Here is a 21,010-nt window from a genome sequence, read left to right as displayed (position 1 = left end):
AAGAGCTGCTCTGTGAAAAGCCCCCACATTCCCCCAACGCAGCACTCCACATGTAAGTCATGCCACTTGTGCATGGGCAGGGGTGTCTGCTGTGTGGTCCCAGGAGGGATGGCTGGCTCTGGCAGGTGGCCTCTCACTGAGGCCTCACTCCTTGCATTGCTGCTGCCTGGGAGCTCTGCAAATGCTTCCCATGCCACTGCCTTCATCTGGCAAGGGAGTAATAAAACACAACAGACCCAATAATACCAAATTCAGTCAAAGGATCCAACCCAGACCTCCAGTGCCTTTCCAGCCACTAAGGGTGCCCTCTTAGTGCCCTGTGGCAAGTTAGGTCTTGTTTCACTGTTGTTCAAGCAGCTGCTTAGTGCCACAATCTTAGGTCACATCTAGGGGACATCTCTGCATTTCCTAGCTGGCTTGGCAACATCAGAGTCCAGAGAAAACATCCTCATCTGGGCCTACAGGTGTGGGAGTCTTGTTGCTTTCTTGGGTAATGCCAGAAAAATAGCAACCCTCAGTACCCATGGAGAGGCACCTCTTCTGAATTATATATTCAGACCTGAGGAAGGACCAGGCTCAGGCTACATGTTCATTTATAGTCTCATTCATCACCAAGACAAGTGTGGTGTCCTGGGGTTGAGCTCCGGGACCCCTCGGGGTACAGTCACAGACCTGCAGGACCTGTGGTGCCTGGGATGACTACTCGCTGGTGGCCAGTGGCAAAGGTGGGTGCAGGCAAGTCCCTGCCACTCTTATTGCCAGTTTTGCCTGGTTTTTATCTTGATGGGGTTTTGGTTTGTTAGGGTTTGGTTTTGGTTTGGGGGTGTTTTTTTTGTTTGTTTTGGGAGGCATTGTTTGTTTGGGGTTTTGCTTGTTTTTTTTTTTTTTTTCTTTCTTTGGGTTTTTTGTTTGTTTGTTTGGGGTTTTTTCATTTGTTTTCTTTTGTTTTTGTGGGTGTTTTGGTGGTAATGGTGCTTTTTTTTTTTTTTTTTTTTTTTTTTAATCAGGCTTGCCTCAGGGCTGGCAGGCACTACAGAGCTTGTGGAAATACCGCGAAAGCAGGAGATTCCAGCCCCTGGTTTCCAAAACGACCACTCCAGCTACTCCCGCGTTTCACCCCTGATTTTGCAATCCGCAAGGAAGAGGATGCTGTGCCGCCTGCCCGCCTGGGCGCTGCCGCTCGGGGAGTTTGTGCCCTTTGTCCCTTGGCTGCAGGCGCGGGTCCCGCCGCCCCGAGCGGAGCGGCCCCGCTCTCACGGGTGCCCCGAACTGACCCGGAGCGCTCCTCGCTCCCCGCTGCCTCCTCTTCTCACGGCGGCATCTGCCTCGGTCATTGCCGCTGTGAAGCAGGGAAGGACTCCTGGACCTGCCGGTGTTCCCAGGGCGACTGGGATAATAGGGCTGACGGTGGTTCCTAACAAGGGGCAGTGCCACCCCTCTGGTCGGTGTCACCAGCTGAGCTGATATAAAAGAAAGAGAGGATGCTTACTGTCTGTGGGGAGCTGCTGGTGTGCCCTCTCCTGGCTGCTGAGGCAGACAAGCTGTTTGGCACTGATTATCTCTCTGCTAACTTTTAATTCCAGTCTGGGCAGGCAATCGTCACAATTCCAGCTAAAAAGTACTTCTGCTGGCAGTGAGTAGTCATGAATATGTCTCACCTAAAGAACAGAGCTGAGAGCCACTTTAAAGTATCAGAGGTGCATGAACTGGAGACAGTGGGGAAGAAAGCTTGGGACAATCCTGTTTACAATGGCTCTCCCTCTACCTCCTTGAAAATTCAAACCATCTACAACCCCAAACCTGTCCTGGAGAGTCCCTACGAGAATTTTGAAGAGGTTGGGGATGCGCTGCCCTACCAGGAAGAACAGAGCAAAGCTGTGAATGGGAGGACAAGTCCTTTCCTCAAGTGCTGCTTCTACATCTTCCGAGGCATCCGAGGTAAATCTCTATCTCATTAGAAGGGACTTATTAGCCCTCAGAGCAATGGTGAGGGGAGGAAGAGAAGGGATGCAGATGGCAAAAACCTCATAGTGTCTGTGTAGCCCAGGGACCTGTTCAACATGCAGTAGCATTACTCCAGAGATCATCTTTGGCTGACCTGAAAGGAGTATCCTTGTTCTGTGTGCCTTGCTGTAGCTTCATGGTCTGCCCTGTTACCTTTACCATAAGACTTAGTGGGTCTCATGCTCAAGGTCATGCAGTGAATCTGTTGGCAGGTCTTAGGTGGTCTGAATCCCCAGAAGCCACCACTGTGGTGGTGAGACTATTCTGTCTTTGTGTGCATTTTCTAGATAGAATGGTATTGGCCCCTGTGCTACAGTAGCATAAGAACTTATAGCCCTATCTACCAGAGAAAATTTAGCACTGTCAGGACTGAAATGTAGGGGATTACAGCAATGTGTCAAATAATGTTTTGTTTGAAGATAGCTGAAAGAGGTGCTGTTTTCCAGTTTAAAAGACAAAGGGGAATAAAATATTATGTAGGCTTATTCAGAGGCAAACAAAACCCTGGGGGCAAGATAAGTCTCCTGTCAGAATACAGTCCTGGGTAAGGGCATTATTTGAACAGTTTCTTATAGAAGGCATAAAATCACAATATTTTAAAAACAGGAAAGATAAAGCAAAGAAAAAAATTTCTTGCCAATGTGTCTTTTTTTTTTTTCCTCACTTGGAAGGTAAGAACCCCTCTCAGAGTCATACCCTCTAACAGTATGAGTGGGTGAATAACAGTACAGTTTGGTCCTGAATTGCACAGCCCCTCTGTGATCAATGCTTTTGCCATTGCCATTACAGTCTAACACTACTATTTCACATGGAATTCAGAGCAGAGGCTTTAGAGATTTCTCCTGGCCAAGGAAGAGTGCTGAGTGGGTTTGGTAGCTAATTACATATTACTCTTAGGCAGTGTATCATTTACCTGGTTTATTCTGAAATGCTTTCTTCTAGGCATCGTTTGAGACTTAAAATGGAAAACCATATCCATACTTTAACATCAAATTTCCATTTGTGAGCTGCCAGAGTTGAATTTGGAGCATGCAAATGATGGTAACTGTCAAGATACCACATCATTTTCTTCTTCTGACTGTTGCAGCAGCGTGTCCCGACACTAAGGGTGGTAAATAGGGCTGAAGGAAATACCAAAGCTGGGAATCCAAAGGCCAGTGCAGACAGACCAAAGGTCTCTTTGAGCCTCACAGAAGTGGGGACTTTTTCCTTGAAGGATTTGCTTCCTTCCTTTGCATCTTTACTAGGTGCTCATCATTTTTCATTGCCTCTCCATTGCTGGCTTTTCCCTTTCCATTTAATCACCTTGGTGTCTCACATGGAAAATAGAAGTAGTACATATAAGTTAGTTAAACAATGAGAGTTTAAGAGGTTGGGTTTTTTGCTTAAAAACCATTTCCTGGGATTACATGTCCATAGCCAGAGGCAACAGTTGGATTATTAAGCTTTTTTCTTGTCCTCATCAGTTACTGTGCTGGGTTAGTAGCGAGTAGCTGCTGCACCTGGTGCCAGTGCTCAGGACTGTTCCTCTCTAAGCAGTGTCCAAGCAGCTCTGTGTCCTGGTTCCTGCCTGCCTCCTGCCACCTCTGCTGGTCCATGGCCTGCACATGGGCAGACGTGGCTGGGTATCTGGGTGTATGGTGGTTGATGAGGAGTACCCAGCTTCCCACTGCCTTTGGAAGAGGATCTCTAGCTGTACCTGAGACCGTGAGCTAGTCACTCACCTGGGTCACAAGTCTGGTGATAATGTAGGTGTTGTCAGTAATTCTTATCAGTTACTTGTTAACTATCAGGAAGGTGAGACATAAATGGATTGCATTCATAGCCTGTTTTCTAGTTTCTGTTATTTTTTCTTTGCTCAGCCACGTGGGTTCTGGGTGGTCATTCAAGGTGCCTGGATAAGGAAGACTGGATACCTTCTAGCCTTGAGTCCTTCTACTCCAAATGTCATGTCCAAAATAGCTGCATCCCCAAGGGGGTAGGTGGTGCCAAAGGAGACACAGATGGGGACATGCTTCATGTATGAGGTGATAGATCTCCCTGGCATGTTTCCTAAAGATATAGCTGAAAATAAACCTCAGCTGATACAGTATTACAACTAACACAATCTGGAAGGACTGGAGCAGCCTCATGGTCCTCCAGGTATCATTTTGGGCAAGAGTCTGAACCAAGTGCTCAAGGATATTAGAGTCTCCTTGAATTTGGGTGTTCCTGAGTACACTACTGTTCTAAAAGTAAAGAAAGCCTGTGCATTTGCTCCAAACATATGGATAGTAGGGGTTTCCTGCTTATGGAAAAAACCCCAAACAAACCTGTTAAAAGATTGTGGTGTAGTTATATCTAAGGATGAAGGTAGTAATTTAAAAGTGATTTTTTGTCCATTGTGAAGATTCCTGTAGATCATATGATACTTTCTCCTCCTCAGGAGTTAGTCCAGATCATCTCCAGGCTGTCATTTCTCTTGCTGGTCTGGGTTGTCCAGAACAGGCTCCTGGTTTGCCTGCCCAGATGTGATGGCAGATGCTGCAACATCGCTATGGTCACTATGGTAGTTAATGGTGCAGAAAACTGTCTAATCTCTTGAGATGGCAAAGAGCTATCAAAATGACAGGATAAATGCACACAGACCACTAGAACACTTTTGCTTACTCCAGACAAAAAAGAAGTTTGTATCTGCTGGAGATGACTTCAAGTGTAGGGCCTTTGATCAGCTTTGATCCTGGTTTGCAGGAAGAAGGTTGTTTCATCCCACTGGGGATAGGAATCAGGGCTGAGCTCTCTAGGAGCTGCAGAAAGCAGCAAGACCATGGCAATTATTGACAAGGCTTTCATCACCAGGCTTTCAATTGAAAGTTCTTATGCCTTTCAACTTCAGGAGCATTCCAGAAATCACAACAGAAAGCCATTACAAAAAGAACAAACAAATACACTAATGGTATTAGGTGGTTCATCAAACACAAAATATCAAGGCTTCTTTTAAAGGAAGCATTTCTCTCTTATTGACGACCCTGGTGACATTTAATGAGTTGTGTGAAGAAATAGGATCTTTAGCTGGTGCAATTAGTGTATTGGATTCAGCTAAGCTCCATTGTTAGATGTCCTGAAGATAATTTGGCTCTAAATGTTGTGCTGAAAATACTGAGTTGTGTTATTTGATTGAGTTTTATGACCAATAAGAAAACTTCAAGGGTTTTTAGGTAAGCAAGAGACAAATATTTGGAGCCTAATGGTTCAGTATACAATAAAAGGAGTAATAGTTGTAAAGCTAACACCAGATGCAGTTCTGCAATGAAAGACCTCTCAGAAAGTCAGCTGTTGGCACATGGGTGACTGAGATGAAATATTATGGTTTCAAGAGCATTTGTGACAAAGACTGAACTTCTGCAAAGAGTAAGCTGAAACACAGTTAGGAAAAGATCAGGCTATAATGAACTGAAAACAGAAGAAACATAAAACTAAATAGTGATTTAGTAAAATAAAAATCCAGTATATTTCAGTGTTGGTTAGCTAAAAATCTTTTATGCATGCTGGAATGGTTCTTCTTAGGGGTATTTAGCAAATGTTTTTAGTCAGATTTTGAAATGAAAAGTGACTTGGCCTCAAAAAGCCACTAAACTTCAACTCCCAACAGTGCTTTTTTGGAACAGGATTACAGCTCCTCACATGGCCGTTGAGAATGGCCATGAAAAATTCTACAGTTCCTTCTTTATACCCAACAGGTCTGTGGGGCACTACGCTGACTGAGAACACAGCTGAAAACAGGGAGCTGTATGTGAAGACCACCCTGCGAGAACTGCTGGTCTATGTTATGTTCTTGGTGGACATCTGTCTCTGTAAGTAGCTGTCATATCTCATAGGCACCATTTCTGTGTGCAGCATGAGGGGAATAATGTGAGATTTTATTACTAGTCTTCCTTGCTCTGCTGTAAATGTTACATTTATTGTATGAGTGCTCACAGCAGCAAGAAGTTGTCATTAACTTACAGAATTGATGCTGCACAGAGAAGTAAAATTAGTAACCAGTGCTAACTGATGCTGGTTAGACCTTAGCAGTACTTTCTGATTGGCATAATCAGTTCTAGCCACTGACTCCACAGTCCTAGAAGAATCTGCCCAAGGTCTTTTCTCAGTTTCTCAGCAAATGCTCAACCCCCAGAGAGTAGCTCTAGAAACTTGCTGGTAACAAAGACAATTCAGAGAGATTTTCCCCTCTGAGACTGGATGGGTGGCTGAGGCGATAAAGCAGATGACAGCTCACCCTGTTGTTATTGAGTGAGTGTAATGTGTCCCTGTAGTGAATGGCAATGCTAATATGGACTTTGTGCCAGTAGGACAATGGCTGTTTGGTTCTGCTAAGGTTCATTCCTTATCACCTGCGAGCACCTGTGGCATGGGACAGTGAGGAGGGTTATATTTCATGGACCCAACAGCACGAGAGATGGACAGACAATACCACCCTAAGTTACTATCATGCTGTGCCAGGGAGACAGTGCTTCAGTCACTCTTCCTAAAGAACCAAGACACGCACACGGACGTACGCGTTGTCGCACACAGATGTATGTGTTGTCACACACTGACTCATCCAGGAGGTGTGGGGGCTTTATTCTCCTGGTGTCCTTTCAAGAGTAGGACATGTTCTTAGTGATCACCATGATGGATGTTTTCCTGAAGGAAGGAGCACTGGAGAGTTGAAACAAGTTTGTGGAAGTTAGAGCCTGCTCCTCTTGGGGTTTCTTGGTAGATGAAAACTTATCTGGAGCTTTTCACTTGGGAAAATAAGGTGGTCTTTGTGCCCTCATGACTTCACATCAGAAATTCAAAATATAGGTCATGGACTTTGTTCTGAGAAATAAAATTTCCCTCAGAAATTCTGTCTGGGAACAAAAACTGTTATCCAGAATGTTCAGTTGTATCCTCCAATGGTCTTCTCTTACAACTTAACTCTTACATTTGGTCAGTCTGACAATTTAAACTCTGCAACATAGAGCAGATAAGTTTGTAAATCTCTAAGAAAGCAGAAAACCCTAAAATTTATTCTCCTGTGTCTTGTTCAGCTTACCTGTGAAAATATAAGGTACACAGAAAGTGAATATATAAATGCAGTTATATCAGGTGCCAGTATTCAGGTATAAGAAAGGACCCTCCTCTTGTTCTCTTAGTGACATATGGAATGACAAGTTCCAATGCCTATTACTACACCAAAGTGATGTCTGAGCTCTTCCTGCAGACCTCTACAGATGGCCGTGTCTCCTTCCAGTCCATCAGCAGCATGGCTGACTTCTGGGTGGTGAGTACCAATCTGGCCTGCCACGGGAACCCTGAAACTCAGCTGGACTGGGATATTCAGTTCCCTCTGAAGTACTATCTAGTGATTTCAGCAGATGTTTTGCTGCCACAAGCTTTTGCCAGCTACTAGCAATAGTCACAATAACATTTGCATTCAAAATATTAACTGATTTCAAGTATAGTGTATCCCTGAGCACTGAGTCCAGAATACTGGCTAGGCTAAGATTTGTGTGTGCCCAGAAGAGTCCATTTCTCAGTAAAACAGGCAGGATATTAAAAAAATAATTTTGGTGATATTGCACAGATAGGAAGTACTGGCCTAGAGAAGCCAAGGGATTTACTTCAGATTTCCTTGTGACACAAGTGGATTTGAATCCTAGAGTTCAATGTCTTCTAGCTGGTGTCTTAGTAATAGCCCATGTCCATTTTCATGATATTTTGAGAACATCAAAATTAACCTGCCTGTAATTCATGCCTGGGCTTGTCTAATCTATAGATTCTTTAGGAAGAAGCTGGATTAAAATTTGCAGTGACTTTTATCAAAGAGAATGAAGGGGACAAACATCTGGGTTCTAACATATTTCTGTGAAAGAATGGGTGAAAGAACAACAAGAGCCTCAGTGAAGGCCATTGAGGTATTGCAACCACTTATCTCTGACAGCCAGAAGTTATTTGTCAATTAGAGTTGCCTTTTTCTGTCACATTAAAACACTCCAGCCAACAATGGCCCTATTGTTTCACCACCACTGTTTCCAGGACACTGGCACGTGCACTTTTCATCATTTGCAACTTGTGCCAAGGCAGTTCCTTGAGACTTGTGCTGACTGAAGTAGAAGAGACAATGAGACTTGTAGGGCTTTTGTCTCTTCATTAGGCACAGAAGGTGCCACAGACACATTACAGGGCTGTGAGAAACCAATGATGACCCTGCTGCCCAGCATCCCTCCTCTACCACCAGCCCTGGTCTTTCCTCTCGTTAACGTACACACAACACAAACTTTGGCTACTCTTCATCTTGGGGACCAGAGAGGGGTGGGTCAGGTCTCACTACTTCAATCCCAGACTAAGAGAATGTGTGAGCTACAAAGGAGTTGTTCTCCTCTGCCTCCTTTGCAGTATGCACAAGGGCCCCTGCTGGACAACCTGTACTGGACCAAGTGGTACAACAACGAGTCCCTGGCGCCGCACAGCACGCAGTCATACATCTATTACGAGAACCTGCTGCTGGGTGTCCCACGCATGAGGCAGCTGAAGGTGAAGAACAACTCCTGTGTGGTCCACAATGACTTCAAGGAGGAAATCTCTGGCTGCTATGATGTATACTCTGAAGACAAGGAGGAAAGGGTCTCCTTTGGGCTCATCAATGGAACGGCGTAAGTACATCTAATCCGAACGAGTCTCTTCTCATTCAAATAAGAGCTGCTGAGCTGCAGGATGCCAGGGGTGAGTTTCTCACATAAGGCTGGAATTACCCTTGCAGTCAGAGGCAGAAATTTCTTTTTGTCTATCAATAATGTCAAGTGTCTTTTTGGGGGAAGTATAATAGAATGAGTTTTCATGTTGGGAAAGCCATTAAAAAATACAGTGGGAATATAGGAAGAAATTGTTGCCTATTTTTAAGAGAGTGAGAATAAATGAAGACCTCTGGGACCAGATCCATTAAATGGCAAGCTGGCATGTAGCTGGCAAGTTACTATTTACTTTCCTCTGGGATTTCAGGAGCCAGAGAAAAGGGAGTGCAATTCTTTCATCTTGACAACCTGTTTCTCTATAATAATGTGAGGTAACTGCAGTTTAATATCTCTGCTCACTTCTCCCTGTGTGAATCTTGATCCATGAATGAGAAACTATTATTCATTAGGAAATACGAGTACAAGAGCATTCTATGCAGATGGCTGTGTAGGATGTGGTAGAAGGTAAGAGAGTAGATGCTGAGAATAACCTCCATGAAAACAAGACTGATACAGCCAACAAACCTCAGCATTTTCCCTCCATAGTATTGCAAATCATGTTGTGTCACTGCTGAGAAGCACTAAACCAGAAAACTAACCATAATGGTTACCAGTATTATGTAGGGTGAGATCAGGAGTAGGAATTAAGTGCCAATTCTTCAATTGCTTCAATTGAAAACTGCTCTGCTCCTTGAAAATATATTTTTTTTCCAGGGCACAAGGCCATATTCAAGCCTGGGCAGGTGAAGCCTTTCTTTGTGCCTTGTCTGTTGCAGGTGGAGGTACCATTCTGAGGAGGAGCTGGGTGGTTCATCTCACTGGGGAAGACTAACCAGTTACAGTGGGGGAGGATACTACATAGACCTCAAGATGACCAGAGAAGAGAGTGCTGAAGCCCTGCAGGTCTTGAAGGAGAAACTGTGGCTGGATCGGGGAACACGAGTTGTCTTTATTGATTTCTCTGTGTATAATGCAAATATCAATCTGTTCTGTGTTCTGAGGTAAGCTGAGTCCAGATGAAAATTCTTCAGCCTCTTGCATCTTCCTCAGTGCCTCAATTTATTTCTCAAAATACAAATATTTTATTATGGTCCACCAGTGGGGTTGTGACCACCCCTCTACTACTACTGAGTGATGTCAGTAGAATTTGCATGGTTTAGTGAGAAGTCTTGGTCTTCCTGAAATAACCAGTCACACTTCTTGTCACCTTTTACCCTTTCCTATCACAGGCAGTGAAGCAGCAGAGACATGGCTGCACAAACACATACACAATGCTTCCACTCATGGTCTGGTGGATAGTTCATGCTCAATTTGATGCCTCTCAAAATTATCTCTGAGCTTCCATCCCCTAGTTTGAAATTGTTTCCTTGTCCCCTTCAAGGTTAGTGGTTGAGTTTCCAGCCACTGGTGGTGCCATTCCCTCCTGGCAAATCCGGACAGTGAAGCTTATACGATATGTCAGCACATGGGACTTCTTCATTGTTGCCTGTGAAATTGTATTCTGTGTCTTCATCTTCTACTATGTGGTGGAAGAGGCTTTGGAGCTCCGTATCCACAAGTTTAAGTACTTCACCAGCATCTGGAACATTCTGGATGTGGTTGTCATTCTGGTGAGGATCCTTGCTCACTTTTTGGGGGAGGAATGGCAGGGGTGTGTAAGAGCCAAAATAAATGAAGGAAAGTGGAAATTAGTCTAGATAAGACAAGAACTGGCACATTTTGCTCTAATACTAAAAGGAACACATGCTCTTCTGTCTGGAAGAACTGCTAGGAGAAAATTCTTACAGATGCCCAAGAGACTGAAGTCAGGGTATCATTCAGCACATCAAGACCATATTTTCATAGCCCACCACTAGACTGCAGCTCTGAAGTGGGATTGCAATGAGTTCTGTGACATTTAATTTCCATGGAAAGCACAGAAACAGCGATTACTGCAGACTACTCCTCTTCCTCTTTGCAGCTCTCCGTTGTTGCCATTGGGTTTCACATCTTTCGCACCACAGAGGTGAACAGGCTGCTGGGAGAGCTGCTGGAGCACCCCAACACCTACGCAGACTTTGAATTCCTGGCATTCTGGCAGACCCAGTACAACAATATGAATGCAGTCAACTTATTTTTTGCCTGGATCAAGGTACTGTAAGGGATCTGGGAGGTGCCAGTCTCCAGTCAGGCCTCTCTTTCTGGATAGCTTGAGGGTTGTCTCTTCCATCCCTCTGAGTAAATGAGTGTAACAGCTATAGAACAGTTATAGAACAGAGAATTTTCCTTGAAGTCATATGGTCTGTTTTGCAGTTAATCTGGGCAACTTTTCACCCTTCATTCTGAGGTCAGTTATTCAGAGGTAACCATCAGGGATATGAGCTCAGACACTGCGGTGTAAAAGTGGTTTTAGAAAATGCTGAGTACCATGTAACTTTGTCCATCCTATACTATTTTGGTATTCTTGAGGATAATCTGCAAATCATATTTTTTTCCATTATGATCATTCAAGAGCTGGAAATGACTCATCTGTTGACATGGACTTTGCATTTCAACTAAAGCATCTTGGTGTGGCAGAAAGCCACCAAGGGGCTCCTCATCAGCCTTAAGAGATTTGTTTTTCTAGCAGTCCCTGTTTATATTTTCCTTTGACAAAGCGAACAAAGTCATATGTTTATGAACCCAGATAAGGATGGTGGCACACCTGGGATAAATGTCCTGAAGACTAAGCCACCATTCCCTAGCCACCTTTCTCTTCAGTATTTTGGTCCTGTAGTGAACCTCTTGTCTTGGTAAGCACGTGCATGCGTGAGAGGGACTGACCTAGCTGGTGGTTTGGCCTAACTTTGTCCCCATTCTTCCATCCTGCAGATATTCAAGTACATTAGCTTTAACAAAACAATGACCCAGCTCTCCTCCACACTGGCACGTTGTGCCAAGGACATCCTGGGCTTTGCCATCATGTTCTTCATTGTCTTCTTTGCCTACGCCCAGCTGGGTTACCTTCTTTTTGGGACACAAGTGGAAAACTTCAGTACCTTTGTTAAATGCATGTAAGTGTGTAAGCTAGTACTGTGTTTCCATAATTTTATCAAAATAATTTTAGCTGCTTTCCACTCTTCCCCCCAGTTGCAAATCTCAATGACAATCAGACACCTGTTGTATCTCATTGTAATAAAGCCACAATAGTTAATAAGCTGCTGACAGCCTTCTGGTTGTGACTGACATCTTCATGTACAAAAGAATACAATAAGAAAACTGAGGGCTACAGGCAGATTTCTGTTTGTCTGGTGTTTATCAGTAAGGACAAGAGATATGGTGGATATTGGTAAGGATATCTATTTCCATAGAAATCCCACAGATACTGATCAATATATCTGAGATGGAGGTGGGTGCATGAGCACACGTGGAAGGAAAGGAGTGTTGGGGAAGTGAGTTAAAATCCCCTCTCAGACAATCCTGCAGTTCATGGGCCTGCTCAAGTAATGTGTGATGTTAATGGAGGTATCTGCTACAGCAATGGTTTTCAGCTTGTGTCCCACAGACCTCTGGGCATCCAAGTCCTGCCTTTGAAGGGTCTACAAGAGAAAACAGAGATAAGGAAGCTAGGGATCAATACACTTAAACACCCATCATTATAGGGGCTATGAACTACAAAAGTTGAAGAGCACTATCCAGTTCTAACGTCCCTCCAGAGTCTCACAAACTTTCTTGCAAGAGATGGCTTCATTGAGTCAAATGCCTTTAATCAGGGAAAATTCAGATTGTTTTGCTTTTGACTCCTATTTACACCAAAACACACTTTGGACAGCCTGAATTTGTGTGGAAACCATGTTTTATTTTCCTCTTGCTCTAACCAGATCAGCTTGCTTCACTCCTGAAATAGTATGGATGCATTTAACTTGCCACTCTGGAGTGACTTAGACCCTGCTCTGGTTTGTGCCTGTGCCCATCTGGGCTGCAGGGAGGTTCAGGTTCACCTCAGGACTGTTTGTGTGTGCCTTTGCGTGACCCTGTGCTCTTTCTTTCCCCCAGTTTCACCCAGTTTCGGATCATTCTTGGTGATTTTGACTACAATTCCATTGACAATGCCAACAGGGTGCTTGGGCCTCTTTACTTTGTCACCTATGTGTTCTTTGTTTTCTTTGTGCTTCTGGTAAGCAAAGTCCTCCTTGTCCCTGTATTGAAAGCAATGTTTGAGAGACCCCTCCTGACAATCCCTGGGTTAGGTGAAAATGCTTAGAAAAGAAGTTTCAGTTACAATAGCTTTGCAGTGCAAATAGACCACAGTAGGTAAAGAGTGTGTTACTACAAGGGGGATTTGCTTATTTAGGGTGATTAAGGGCCAACATCTCTTAAGGTGAAAACTGAAACTGACTGGCTTCCTAGGCAATGGATGCAGAGGAATGTTCATAATAACCAGGTTACACACTCAGTGTCAGGAGTTCATATGTAACCTAAGATTTTGCAAGAGAAACTACCAAAGGTAGTATTTGAGGTGGGAGTAAATGTACTTTCAGCCACTGCTTTAACTGCAAAAACTTTAGAAAACATGGTGTGGCTGAAGTAGGCCTTTTCTTGACCCTCTTTAATTTGCCAAGAGATATCCCATAGGGAAACAACTCCTTGTTTAACTAAGTCTTGCATATCTGTGTGTGTTTCTTGCTGTTTCAGCTGATGGAGCAGGCAGGATGTCTCATGCATATTCATCTCACTGCTTCCCCTTTTCCTAGAACATGTTCCTGGCCATCATCAATGACACCTACTCAGAAGTCAAGGAGGAGCTTTCGAGCCAGAAGGATGAGCTGCAGCTCTCTGACATCTTGAAGCAGGTGATGAATAGTGAAAGCTGTGCTACTTTCTAGCTAAATCATGAAGCATTTTTTGGAAGCCCCTGACCTAAGTGGAATTTACTAGAAACAGTGGCTGCCAATCCAGATCCCCCTTCTTTGTGTGCACAAGTCACAATTCCTTTCTGGGATAAATCAAGCTCCCAGACCTTTGGCAATGGGAAGATGAGAATGCAGGTATTGGGTGAATCCTGTTACTTTATGTAGTGTTTCTGAGAGACTTTTCTTCCCAGTATGGTCTCTAGACAAAGCTCTTTCAGTCCTTCATAAAATGTACTTTGATTGAAAAAATGGCAAGTCCTGTTGAGCTAAGTTGAGCCTGTTACAGTGGCACAATTCTAGCAGGTTAAATCTGTCTTTCCCATGGACAAATTCCAGAAAAGTTCCTGGAAGGTCACAATTCTGCTGTGAGATCAATATTCTACAAGGAATAGTAATTGAGACATTATCTTAAACAGCTGATGTGTTGGGAAATCAGATAAAGGAAGAACTGGGGTGAGAAAAGCAGAGGGTTAGCGTGTTAGTATCACTCTGAAGGTGTGATTCTAGTTTGGAGATGAGGTTTATACTGCAGTGCTTTACTTTTGCTTGTGGAGAGCTTGAAAACTCCTGCTATTACTTAGCATATGCTCACCTGTATCACACTGCCCACTCTGCTCTACTTTTCACTGTTCTGTGTGCATGATTCTGTGTCTGTGGCTTTGGTCACAGAGCTACAACCGGACACTCATGAGGCTGAAGCTGAAGAAAGAGCAGATTTCTGAGGTGCAGAAAGCCCTGCAGAATGGAACAACACAACTGGACTTTGAAGACTTCAAGAACAGCTTGAAGCAGTAAGTGAGTCAGTTTGAGGAATGTCCACTTAGTCCTTTCTCTTAGTAATACAGGTAATTTAAATTTTCTGCTTTTCAAGAGAAGAAGAGCGATTAGCTCAGATCTGGGCAATTTAAGAATAAAAAAATTATCTTTCCTCAAATATTTAATTTCCTGTTCTAAATAGGTTTGTATAACTATCTCTTGCCCATTTGGGATGTTTAGGTTTATCAGTGGCAGGAGCAAACAATACACTGATTTCAAAATTCCCACTCTGTTACAGCTTAACCGTATAATTCTATGCTTTGAGCTTTCTCTTTCTATTCTTTTGCAGACTGGGCCATGCAGACCATGAGATCACAGCAGCTTTCTCCAGATTTGACAAAGATGGCAACCGCATCCTTGATGAAGAGGAGCAACAGCAGATGAAGCATGACCTAGAGGCAAAAAGGGTAAAAAAAATGGGCAAGGAAAAAAAAAATTTCTGTTTGGTAGACATCACTGCAAAGTGGCCTCAGGAATCTTTGGGTTTATGGTATGAACTAAGCAGGCAACTAAAATATAGTTCCAACTCCACCTGCATGCAGCTGAGTGTATTTTGCCTGTGAAGCTCGTGTGTCATTGACAGTAAAGCCAGCCACAGAATTAGTATCCATATTTGCAAGAGTTTCTTTGTTTTCCAGGTTGCTCTGAACACAGAGATTGAAAATTTGGGGAAATCCTACGCTGACAACAACCTGGATGAGAATCTGACCTACATGGAAGCAAGGAATAACCACAGCAATAAGGCCACCTGGGTCTCCAAAGAAGAGTTCCAAGTGTATGTTTGTGCTGTCAGTAGTTTAAACACCCAGCAAATGAGGGGTCCAATTTCCTGCTGCTTCCTTCCCTGATGTAACTCTTTACAGTGATGCTGAGCAGTTTCAGTAAGATCTTGTCCCTTTTATCTTGCACATGTGTAAATAAGCAGGTCAGGAGATAGCTGGGACTGTTCTAGTAATGTAGTTTACTTCTTCCTGTAAAAGACTCAATTAAGGAATTTTGTTTTCTGCCTCTTGATTAACCTCTTCAGCTGTCATCTAGCCACAGGCAACATGCTGTCATGTTTCAGGTCAGAAGGTGGCCCAAATAACTGGGTGAGGGAAAGCTGGTACCTTTACAGAAGGTCCTGTAGCAATAAATATCCTTGATTTATAGCCTAGTTGGCATTTATCCTTCAGTTCCAAGAATAACACTTGGCTATTTTCTCCATAGGAGGAGCACAGGATAAACACAGCAGAGTGAATCAGTATATCTTGATTCCGCTACTGAGAAACACTGAGCAAACCACATAGGGCCATATCAAAGGAGAGGCAGGTGCAATATTTAATAATGGAATTATGCTGTGTCTAGATCCATCCTAAAGAGAACTACTGATTACAGATGAAAACACAGTGTAGCAGTAGGTGACATAATCAGTGATCTGGGAGCATTCACTTCTATTTGAGGTCTCTGGGAGATGTCTGCAACAAATCCCTTGACTCATCACAGGAAAAAGCTTACAAATGCTCTCCATGTCTCCCTCAGCCTCCTGCACCGTGTGCTGCAGCTGGAACAGTCCATAAACAGCATTGGCTACAAGATTGATGCAGTGGTGAACAAGCTTGATGTGCCAGAAAGAAAAGAGATGAAGAAGAAGGATCTGTTGGGCAAACCACTGGGTGATGCTAGCAAGGTTGGTAGCCCTCCACCATGCATTTGAACCAGCTTCAGATCAGGTGACTAGCTCTGCTGGGAAAAAAGGCCTGGTATCATCTTTGCTTTTCCAATCTTCATTGACTTCAGATAAAAAGGCTTGGGCGGGGTGTATGATCAATCCTTTTCTGTTTAAGCAAAATGACATAAAGCCTCTTGTTTTCATGTCCCCACGATTAACCCTAATACCTTTAAACACATCTTCTGGCTCCTTTGAGGCCAGCCTCAACTCTATGGGAGTGGGTAAAATTTGCCTGTTGTCAGTTGCTTTCTAGCTGCTCATCTTCAGGCATTAAAATGATCAAACTGTCCTTTCCAGCAAGAGCAGCTCATGGCTGTTGTGGATTGTGATCTTAACATCCTGCCTGTGGATTATTCATCACATGTGTGGTGGAAGATTGGCCAACTGTGTGCTTATAGCATAACACTGTGACTTTTGCCAAAGAGTGCCCATATTGAGTCAACCAGTGTATTTTGGATCTTCAGCTTTAAAGTCAAAGGCAGCAAGGCATGTGGGAGCCATGTCACTACTCCATGGTTTTGTGGCTTCAACAATGAGAATAGCCAAACAGCACAAAGTGACCTAGCAGAGTCAGAAAGAAGTCTCCCTTTTGCAGAGTAGTCTTGCTATCCCTTTGCATCTGAAAGAGTGCTTTGGGAGGTCCTACTCCTTTGAACATGCCCAAAATCTTATGCATGTTTGCTTGCAGATTTGCTGTGCCACAGCATTTCTGTGAAGGTGCTCATAAAGGATGAAAAGGGATGAATCTCTCCTTGTTTGTCTAAAGCTTGAATGTGCATTCCTCAGTGTATTGGATCTTTAATAGGCAGGCTTGTTCTAATTTCTGAGAGAATGTGGGAAGATATTTTAGTATCATGCACACCTTGCCTCTCTCCTACAGTGTTGCTAGACTTCTTGGTAGCTTGCTGACATTGCAGGTCACACTTTCTTCTTGTTCACAGGAGGAAGAAGCCAGTCAGGAAGAGCTGCACCCCCAGAGCCTAGACCAGCTGGGAAAAGAAGGAGAAAGTTGGGGGATGGAACACATACAGAGAAACAACATGAGTGGCAACTCTTCCCAGAATGGGGTCTATCACATCTTGCCCAAGTCAAGTGTACTGGGGTCTCAGGTGCCCAAGAACTTCTAGCCAGTCTAGAAGAACTTCTAGCCAGTTATAGCAGTGCTCAACAGCCCAGTGCTCCCAGTCTGGCTGCCATGGTACCAAGTCACTGTCAGTTGTTCCCCCACTGTTAGGATAATCCAGAGAGCTGGACACAGACACCACTGTTGCCAGGAATTCTTAATGTGAAAAATCAGGGATGCTATTCTCCAGTGTAATGATGTATGACATCACAGAGCTAGAACTTCTGTCCCCCTTCACCTTCTCCCCTGTACCCATATGTCAGGAAGAGTTGAAATTTGGCACTAGGTGATGTATTAGGTTTCTGCCTCTGAACAGGCTGGCACAACATTGTCTGTCTAGCCTTCCCCAAAAAGTAGGGAGCCCAGAATTCTGACCGTTTGTGTCCAGATAAGCATATTGCAGCTTGTTCCCAAAACACGCTGGTCTGCAGGAGACAGATATGGCTGTCACGTAAAGAAAGCAGAATGTAGTCACCAGAGTGAAATGGGAAGAAGAAATGTGGTTCTTTCTACCTGGTTACAGCCAGTTTTGTTCCGTTGTAGTTTGTTTCCAGATTACCTTGGTAACCCTCTCTGTACCTTAGGCTCAGGTGTTGAGGAAAGATGTTACTGGTGCTTAACTGGATAACAATAAGATACAATAAGAGTTGATACCAGTGTAACAGGGAGAAGGTCTGAAATATTCTAAAATGAGAAGCAGTTGGTGGAGTCCTAGGTCTGAGTTCTAGGGAACAAACTTCTAGTTATATGATTTCTAACATAGCTGTTGACACTAAGAAATATGTCATTTATTTTCACACTCCTTAAATTGCACCTTGCAAACTAGCACCCCATTTATGAAGTTTGATGCTTCTTGTTTTTGTGAAGGAAACAAATTTGCAGTTATGAGTGCTGACACCATTTGCATTGAAGAATATTGTGAAAATGAGTGTCAGTTTTTTTACCACATGCAAAATACTTTTTTTCCAAGCATTTTTGTTTGCTGAGGCTTCTCTTTTTCCTTGTAATTGGTGCAGGCTATTGCTGCTATTACAGGGCCATTGTAAATATATTTCAAATACCTTAATGACTGATATTCTGCCACAGTTAACCTCAAATAGGGTCCATAGGCTTAAAGCCAATAGCAATGTGAGCTGTACTAGACCACTGCTAACAGTTCTCATTAGTGCTACACTGTTTAGTGTGCTGTGCAGTGACAGGTTTAGCTGGGACCTTGTGCAGGGGCATCTTGTATTGCCACCTTTTTTAAGATGGATGTTCACTGCATTCTGGGGAAAGCCTCTGGCAGTGTCTGAAAGGCCTCAGGATGAGCCCTGTCCTCAGATGGCCCAGGTTTCAGGGCTGCCACAGCCACAAGATAGTCTTGGTAAATTGAAGCAGACTGTCAATCAACTCCAAGGGCCCGGCAGGAGCTGTGAGAATGAACTTGTTGCCCAGCCCACAAGGAGCTTAGATTTCAAACAGGAGTTGGGGAGGCAGGAACAGCAGGGTCTCATGATTCCCTTCCCATCATCAGCTGGTCCTGCTGTTGGGAACAAGACTGTGAGATATTGCCATGTTTCTTCATTCCCAGTTCCACTGAATTCAGAATTGAGCAAAATGTCTTACCTTTAGCTTTTCTGGCTGAAAACAGAACAATGGTGTTGCTTACATCCTCCTCCTCTCTGCATTGAAGCTATTATCTTGTTCAGAAGAAAACAGCCTGTCAGGAGTACTTCCTAAAATAGACTTTTTTCCCCCTCCAAATTTTAATTAAACAGAAAATTCATATGCTAAACTGTGATTGAACAGAGGAATTATGTGCTCTATAATGGGCTCAAATAGTGCACACAGCCCTTTGTAGTCAATTCATCAGGTCTTCTGTGATTTGAAAGGCACAGAGGAAGATTCTTATAAATGAATTTGTAAGACCTTGTTTTAGATCCTGACTCAAGAGTGGACTACAAGTATACCAAGGCATAATTGCAAAGCAAGAAAAAAATGGCTGCTCTTTTGAGGTCTCTGAAAGTGTCTGCCTTTTCCATGGACTCAAATTACTGGATGAAATTCTGAGTCTGTATTACTGCACAGATATCAAATGCTTGGGATGCTGATCTTTTAGGAACTAAGTCTGGCACTTTGGGAGAGATCCAAGCAGCAGTTGTCTGCTTCAGGTGGCTGAACCTGTGCTAGTAGCCAGTGTAAGATATGTTGCTGGCTGAGGTTGAGCTTCTTAACCCAGAAATAACTACTGTGAGGGTAACAGGATCCTGAAATCAGGTTCTGCCAAGAAAATGAAAGTAAAACTTATGATCTGTAAAGCTTGGCTTTACAAAGCCTCAGATTTCTCACAAGAGAGAGCGTTGTTTAGCTGCTCTGTTCAACAGAGAAGGTGACTCAGAACCTCCCTTTCTGCATTGCCCAGTGTTTCTTTCTGTTCCCCTTCTAAGCCAAACCCCAAGACCAGCCCCACAGATAACATCCCACTGAGGCAGGGGTGCTGCAGCCACAGCAGCACAGGGTGAGAGCCCTGCCTGTCACTAGACACCAAGATAACCTTCACCCCCTGCTCCTTTCTGCAAGGGACTCCCATAACTATCAGGGAAGGCAGGTGAAGTGCAGAGGTGTGGCAGCTGAACTCAGATCCGTGGGACAGTGACCAGGACCATCAGACAACCAGCTCCCAAGCACTGAGTCTGTTCTTTAGGGCAGCAGCAGGAGCAAAATGGTAATGTTCACATGCAGTGTTTGTTCATGCCTGAAATTTGGGAAGCCAATTTTCCCCTGCAAAGGAAGGACATGGGAGTCTCCACAGGCCACTGCAGCTGTGAGAGATGTCTGCCTCTCACTCTGCCTGTCTCTGGTAAAGGCAGGAGACTCTAGCCCGGTTTGCCAGAGCTCTCCCCTTCTCTCTGGCAAGGACAGCCTGGCAGCTTCCTCTCCCTTGGACTTGGGGGGCAGCAGTCAGCCTGCCAGGCTGAGGAGCCCTAAATCTCCTCTGGCTGTGATCAGGCAACAACTGCAGGCTATATTGGTCTCCCAGGTCAGCTCTTTTCCCCCTTCCTGGCAGAAAGACCACTTCCCCCTGTGGTGTGATTTTAGTAGTGCTAGTGCTTCTCAGTGTAAAACAATTCTGTTACTGGCGTGTGCCTGCATTAATCTCATATTTCTTGTACATTTTTATGCCACTGACTGTTCTTTGTGCAACTGTCAATTGTGTTTTCATGCTGGTTGAAAAATAACATCAATACACCAAATGGTAAGTTCATACAGCTTTTCTTTTCAAATACGTGTTGTCAGGCCTCCCATCAGGAGCTGATATTACTTAGATGATACATGTCTGATGGGTAAAGTAAAGTATTTGTTCCTCAAAAAAAAAAGGTGTGTGATTGTGTTTTGGTTCAATCTGTAGAGCATAGCTTTCCAAACTGCACTGCGCCAGCTGTGCCTTGAAGTGGTTAAAATCTCGGGGAAGAGGTTTGGAGAAGCATAAAGTCCTTTGATGAGATTCAGCAGTTATCACTGTTATTTATGTTGGGACTAGCAGTGGATGTAGTCTGAGGCCCACTCTGGCAGGTGTGTGTGCTCCTGATCCAGAGCCAAGGGGGAAGGAAAGCGTGTCCGAGCCATGATTTCAAAGCACAAGTGAGGCAGAGAGAGATTAATGGATGTGTGCAGGGAAGGGCATGGCAGTGATGTCCGAGAGGAGGCTCAAGCATTGGCAAAAAGCAGCCCCAACCAGCCGTGGCCATGAGCACGGGAAGCTCCT

At 44.0% G+C, this 21,010-nt stretch overlaps 1 protein-coding gene across 1 annotated transcript; it reads left to right on the top strand.

The window, feature by feature from the left end:
* The first annotated feature begins 1,405 nt into the window (after window positions 1–1,405).
* Window positions 1,406–20,599, top strand: PKD2L1 (polycystin 2 like 1, transient receptor potential cation channel). The gene is made up of 15 exons (XM_063163629.1): window positions 1,406–1,938; window positions 5,724–5,837; window positions 7,164–7,291; window positions 8,407–8,663; window positions 9,518–9,742; window positions 10,123–10,351; window positions 10,702–10,872; window positions 11,592–11,773; window positions 12,756–12,876; window positions 13,454–13,552; window positions 14,282–14,403; window positions 14,718–14,835; window positions 15,067–15,203; window positions 15,950–16,097; window positions 17,081–20,599. Exons 1-15 carry the CDS (start codon window positions 1,644–1,646, stop codon window positions 17,264–17,266), a joined length of 2,532 nt encoding a protein of 843 aa, XP_063019699.1. The 5' UTR covers window positions 1,406–1,643; the 3' UTR covers window positions 17,267–20,599.
* The last annotated feature ends 411 nt before the right edge of the window (window positions 20,600–21,010 follow it).

Source organism: Melospiza melodia, chromosome 9 (genome assembly GCF_035770615.1).
Source record: "Melospiza melodia melodia isolate bMelMel2 chromosome 9, bMelMel2.pri, whole genome shotgun sequence".
NCBI classification, from domain to species: domain Eukaryota; kingdom Metazoa; phylum Chordata; class Aves; order Passeriformes; family Passerellidae; genus Melospiza; species Melospiza melodia.
This window is presented reverse-complemented; position numbering and strand designations above follow the sequence as displayed.